This window comes from Vicia villosa, unplaced genomic scaffold (assembly GCF_029867415.1).
Source record: "Vicia villosa cultivar HV-30 ecotype Madison, WI unplaced genomic scaffold, Vvil1.0 ctg.000025F_1_1, whole genome shotgun sequence".
Classification (NCBI taxonomy): Eukaryota; Viridiplantae; Streptophyta; class Magnoliopsida; order Fabales; family Fabaceae; genus Vicia; species Vicia villosa.
Window position 1 is genome coordinate 1,296,908 of NW_026704957.1, and position 6,868 is coordinate 1,303,775.

Below are 6,868 nucleotides of genomic sequence, written 5' to 3' on the forward strand. Positions count from 1 at the left end.
ATTTTACTATAAAAAATATTGTCTAAAATCTTCGTCATTTTAAATTCTTAAAAGTAAGCCCACTCCGTATCAGGCCAAATATGCACCTGCGTTAGCCGTTGTAACCGTCACTCCCATGTGCGAGCACGTGGTCAAACCACTTAGCGAAGGATTCACGAAGTTCGGCCCGAACCCTACACTCCACTTATTCAGAATATGAGCCGCTCGCTGACTCAACCCTACCGTGTAGGATTCTGGCAGTTTCCTAGCACGTGGGCCTCCAATGAATTTGGCCAAATTAAGAAATTTTGGTCCATCATTGGGGGCTATAAATATCTTCTTTCAATAGAGGGTCAGGTATTAATTCATTCACCTATTTCTCACCTAACATTCGTACTTTCTCTCCTTGCTCTCAAACTTACTTTAACATCGGAGTACCCTGCAGGTACATTCACAATTTTATAGAAACCCAAATTATTGCGGGCCACGAAGATCTATCTGATTAGGCACGATCAATTATATATTCAATCATATATCTTTAAATTTATTATTCTTTATTTTAATTTTAATATAAAAATAATTTTAATATAAAAATTCACAAATTATTAATATGCCTGAAACAATGAATTATGACTGTTACTATGAGACCGAGATGTAATATTTTTCTCAAATCTAATTTGTAAACAAAATATAAACAACGCCACATCATCAGTGAACCACCCACATCGGATAACGGGAGGCGCGTGAAACAAACGAACCACCGAAACAGTAAAAAAAAAAAAAAACGGATACATCTTATGTCAAGTGAATACACAACAACACAGCACTCATTAACTCTCAATTGAATTCTGTATCCAAAAAAAATCGTGAAAAATAAAAACAAACAAATCTACACAAATGATGAACAAGAAAGTCACAATAATAATAAAAAGCCGAAAAGAAAGCCATAAAAAAAAAAAAACAAGATCCACCTCGAACCTCTCTCCACTCTCCCACTACACTCCAATCCAATCACAATCAACCTCTCTTCTCTCTCTCTCTCACAACAACAACAACAACACCACTATCTCTACCCCCTTGTTGTCTCCCAAACCCCATCCCCAATTATCTCTCTCTAATCCTTCAATCAAATTCCACATCCAATAATGAGAGAAGACGAATCAAATTGGTTTTCACGATGGGAAGAACAACTGCCTCCACCGGAAGAACTCATGCCGTTATCACAAACCCTAATCACCCCTGATCTAGCTATGGCTTTCGATATCAGAAACCCTCACACCACAAACACCAACACTCTCAACGCTAATCCGCAACACCAACAGTCTCATCAAAATCAACATCAACAACAGCAACATCAACCTTCTTCTCTTCCTTCCTCGACCGAGTTCGCCGATTCCGGCGAACTCGGTTCGGGGACGGCCGGTGAAGAACCGGCCAGAACACTCAAAAGACCGCGGCTCGTTTGGACACCGCAACTTCATAAACGTTTTGTTGACGCTGTGGCCCACCTCGGAATTAAGAACGCTGTTCCGAAGACGATAATGCAGCTTATGAGTGTTGATGGGTTAACGAGAGAAAACGTGGCGAGTCACTTGCAGAAATATAGGCTTTATCTTAAACGCATGCAGGGGATTTCCTCCGCCGGTGGCGGTGGTTCCGGTGGGGGGTCTGTTGGAGTCAATGACCCTGCCACGGATCATCTGTTTGCTAGCTCGCCTGTGCCGCCGCATTTTCTTCATCCGGTTGCTCGGCCGAATTCTGATCAGTATATGCCTTTTGTTCCTGTACCTGTACCTGGCATTCACCATCAGCATCAGCATCAGCAGCACCTGGCGGCTGCTCAGTATCATCGGCCGGTCGGACATTTTGGGTCGCCGCCGAATGGGCACTTTGACAATCCGTTCTTGTCTAGACAGCAACATCAACAACATCAACAGCAACACCAACACCAGCAGCAGCTTCATAGGATTGGGGCACAATTGCATCACAATCCTGTTGGTGGTTATGTCGAGGATATGGAATCGGGGAATGCGTCGGGAGGGAGAAAGGTTCTTACTTTGTTTCCAACCGGAGATGATTGAATTTGGATTATAATTATATATAATGTTAGATCATTGCTGGTGTATTTAATGTTTGGTCAGGTTCTTAGTTGTTAATTTGTGTTAGGCTCATTGGTTATCTTGGTGTTAATGTTACTAATTGGTATTGGAGTTGGAGTCTATATTCAAAGTTAAACTATGCAGATCCAAAAGCTCAACCGGTCTATTATCGAGTCCTATAGAAAAGAAAATTCCTTCTTCAGTTACCCTGTTCGTGTCGCGGTCTATATATTCTGCATCGGCTTCTGTTGACTGACATTCATCATGAATCATGATGTTACTTTTGGGAGAGATTATGCTATCTCTGTCTTTGAATCAGTATTTGTGTGCTATTTAAGGCTTCTTCTATGTTGATTTATCACATGGATGTCTGATAATCGGCTGCATCGCAATTGTAATTCAGAGTATTACGGTTTGGGAAGTTTTGAATTGGTATTCATGGCAGAGTTGTAAAAGCTGCAAGTTTGGTACTTATCTCTGCAGAAAGACATTATCTCGGTAAATACTAAGAGAAGCATATCCGATTGGCACATATGACTGTGAATTCTTCTAAATTTGGGAGCCTCTATGGTGAAAGACTTGTCTTTTCTGTGTAATATAGAGGTGAGTTGTACATTGTTTGATTCTATAGAAAAGACTCAAATGCCTGATGTAAGGCAGTTGTTTAAAATTCTAATCTTACTCCAATGTGAGGTTAATTTCTCTATGCTAGATGAAAGTAAAACTAGTTTCTTTAATTTCTGGGTTAACCCTGTTTAAAAGAACACAATAAGCTCATGTTTACTTAGTTGTGTATTTCTTCGTATTTGACTATCAAATTGCTCTTAACCAGTATCTTAGCATACTATGTTTTTGAGGCACATTAATGTTCCAAGTTCCAATTGTTCAAATTGACTTTCTTTTTCTAGTTTTGGATATCGAATTGATGTGTACTTAAATTGAGAGACTGTTAAAATACATTATGTGATGTGGCGTTCTGTTAGAATGTTCGAATTATAGAATTCTGATATTTATCTGACATTGAGCTTCACTAAGTTTGAAAATTTCGACTCCGGTCATTTGCATAATGTAGTTTAGGGCCATCATCTAGGATGAGCATAAATTTTTGGTTACTCTAATCATGTGTTCATGGGAACATTATGAGTTTTCGGTTCTGTCTAATTTCCAGAGTTTGTTTGTGTATTGTCTGCCATCTTTCGATTTTTCTTGAATGTATGAAGAAACATTAATTCTGGCTTCAGCGTGATGAGATCATTTTTCGCATATAAACCATTGAACCATTTAGTCAAACCTGAAAAGGGGAAAATTCTTGGTTATTTGATTGCTTGAAATTTGTTTCCGTTGGAATTCAAGTGTGAGTGGATGAGTCCCACATCAATTAGAAATGGAGAAAATCTTAAATATTTAAGAGAAAATTCCCATACCCCTAAGCCTTGCTCCATGAAATCATGTAAATGTGTTGTCATCTCTAACTTATCTTTGTTTTCTCAATATTGTAAGCAATTCAATTTAAGCATAATTTTAAGAGTGACAATATCTTGAATTCAGAATTATCTCTAAGACGAAGTCATTATAAACAAACAATAAATTTTATTAATATAATTTTTAATCATTATCATTATACATTATTATCAAGCTTACTAATTTCTTCATAAATTAAAAGTCTGTAGTTACGTAATCTAATTATTATTATTTAGGTACATTTTTTTAAATTTTATTGTATATTTATTTAAAATTATTCAATGAATTGAAATATCAAATAAATTAAAATTTTACCAAATTCTACAAAAAAATTTAGAGTTGAACTCCTGTTATGAAATTCTCACAAAAAGATAGAAAAAAATTGGCCTAGTAGACTATTATCATATAATTTAAAATTGTATTATTTTATAAAATTTTGTAGAGTTGAACTCCTAGGCAAAAAGATAGAGAAAATTGGCCTATTAGACTATGCTAGTTAAAATATGATTTTACTATTCTGGGTTGTTTTCTTAGAGGCTACATTATTGGAGTGAGTATATGTCTTTTTTCTCTTAACAGCTACAAGAACAACTAACACTGGGGTCTCATGGCATGTGGAACTAACTTTATGAAAAATAATTTGTTTTTATAGATTTTGTTTTGTTCTCGATAGAGTAAAGTTTTATCTTTAATTCAATATCAAAAGTCCCTTTCTACAAGAAACTTGAACCACCACCAACTATCTTCATCTTAGTTAGTCACTAACTTTATGCGCTAAGCATTTTGTCAAAAACTAAGATTGATATTTCTCCACTTACGACAAACAAATCAATTACCTCATAATGCACTACCTTCCAATGACAAGACTCAAACGATAATGTTCTTATAATTAATCATGATAATTTTCTATTTTAATTAAATCATTAAATTCTGACCTCATGGGGATAAAAAGTAGTGATATCCTCTTATTATGCCTTATAAATGAGAAAAGTTTAGGTAAATGTCAGTTCTGGCTCTACTTTATAGTACTACATATAAATATAATATAACCTATGGTCTGCATTATAATAGAAATGGATTAGGGGAATCTTATGTGTGGACCAGATACAAAAATCTAGTTCTGCATCATGGTTCCTCTACAGGATGGATGATTGGTACAAAATGAATAAATTTTCATATTCATCCAAAGTACATTTCACATGTGGGTGGGCCTAACAAATCTTCCAACGTTTACTTATCTATCATCTTTCTCCTCACATTTTTTTAATATATATATCTTATGTTTTATATATGATAATAACTACAAAAAGTTCTTACAATTACAATTACGTGAGTATCAGAATTTAAATTTTTGTGATGACGTCCGACCTAACAAATATCTATTAGGGTTTAAATTTTGGTGATGCTGTCAAACCTAATAATATCGACTTTTGCTGATTGAACTAGGATTTGCAGACATAAGTTTCTTTTCTTTATTTGCTATTTATTCAATTATTAATGTAGGTAAGTTTTTCAGATTTGGGGTGGGTGACAAAAGAACATGATTTGCTGGATTCCAGCACAGAAGGAAACTAGGAGGAAGAAACCAACCCTATGGTTGGGTACCATCTCATTTATAATTCAGATTTGTAATTAGGTCAAAGAGATGGATGGAATAAATTCCAGATCATGCATCCTGTTATCCTTTGCTTAAATGAAAAATATACTTTTATCACAAAGGAAAAGAAAAATAAGGGATAAATATATTCTGCACAAGCTACATTGTGTATGGTCTACATGATTAAATTAATTAAGCCAACTCATGAGATTAATAGAGTATAGTATATGTATGATTGGTAAGAGAGTTAAAGAATAAAGTGATAAGGAGAATCAAATTTTGATTACTACTTTCTAATTATAACTTTCACATTGGAACTAGTATAGCGATTGTGCGTTCGGCTCGTTTCTGTCTAAACTGTTTATAATATTGAAAAGAAATGCTCTTTTATTTTTTATTTTTTATTTAGTTTTGAGAAGTTAGATTGATATGTAACATTATTTTATTTAAGAAAATGTGTAAAATAATTTAGGGGGTCGCGCCTTGTTATTCCTTGATTGGTTGTTAGATTTATAAAAAAAAAATTGTATCCACATATATAATTATAAGATAATTGATTATGTAAGTTAATTTATTTGGAATGCGTTGAATTTGTATTAAAAAAGAAGTTAGTACAAAAATGGAATCACTAAATATATCAATACAACAAAAATTTTAAAAAATAGGAATAACTTATTAAGTGAAATTATGTAAGACTAGTGGCGGTTCTACAGCCCGGCTAGCTCGGGCACGCGCCCGGGCTTAACCCCTATTTTCTTTGTATTTTCCCTAGTTTAATAGTCGAATTCTAGACGAAATTAAGGGCAAAATTAATAAAAATAAGGGTGTGAAAACTAAAATAGATGAGTAACCAATGGTCCAGACAGACCCAACCCAATTAATTATATATGAATTATAATAAAAAAATTTTTTAAAACTAATTAGGCTACAGTGTTATACACTGGCTGGTATTTCATCTTTTCCCTCTTTATTTTTAACGGTTGGTGTTTCATCTTTTACCTCTTTGTCTTTTACGGTTGGTACTTCAAGATATACATATTTAATAATTATTATTAAATATTATAATAATAAGAGTTTTATATTGTTGATAAAACTTCAATCTGCTAATTATCTTCTTAGTCTTTTTTCTTGAATGATACCATTTTCATTTTTTAGTTTTCTTGCAATTTATGCTTTCAAAAATTTATAATTGATTAGACCTTCCCTAATTTTATAATTTTTTTTACTTCTTTTCTATTATAATTTTATAGCGACATTATAATTTTTCATATATTATAAAATCAAACAAGAAATCATGGGCGTTTAAATTTAATTAAATGGTAAGAATAATACAAATTGAAATGGATGAAAATGATGAGTTTTACTATATGGTCAAATTAGAGAGTTCAAGGAAAATTAATTTGTCAATATGAGAAATTATCTAAGTTTTCCACATAATAAATAACATTAAAATTTTTGGGGTTTTTTTTTTAAGAAATAAGTTGAAAATGTTCAACTATTATTTTGTTAGCTTTTGAGGGATTATATCCATTTTTTATTGAATAAATTGTCTTTAATAAAAATAATATTAAAATTAATGTATAAGTAAATTTATAGTTATAAAATAAAATAAATGCATAATAATTTGAAATTTCAACTCAATTATAGACACTATAAGAAACCAATATAAAAACTAAAGTGGAAAAAAAACTATTTGAATTTTTAGAGTTTTTTAGTTTCCTCAAGGGCACAC

The 6,868-nt window shown here is 32.9% G+C and overlaps 1 protein-coding gene across 1 annotated transcript; it reads left to right on the plus strand.

Moving 5' to 3' along the window:
* Positions 1-869: 869 nt before the first annotated feature.
* Positions 870-3,722, plus strand: LOC131622222 (transcription factor MYBC1). The gene has a single exon (XM_058893246.1). It carries the CDS (start codon positions 1,125-1,127, stop codon positions 2,058-2,060), a length of 936 nt encoding a protein of 311 aa, XP_058749229.1. The 5' UTR covers positions 870-1,124; the 3' UTR covers positions 2,061-3,722.
* The last annotated feature ends 3,146 nt before the right edge of the window (positions 3,723-6,868 follow it).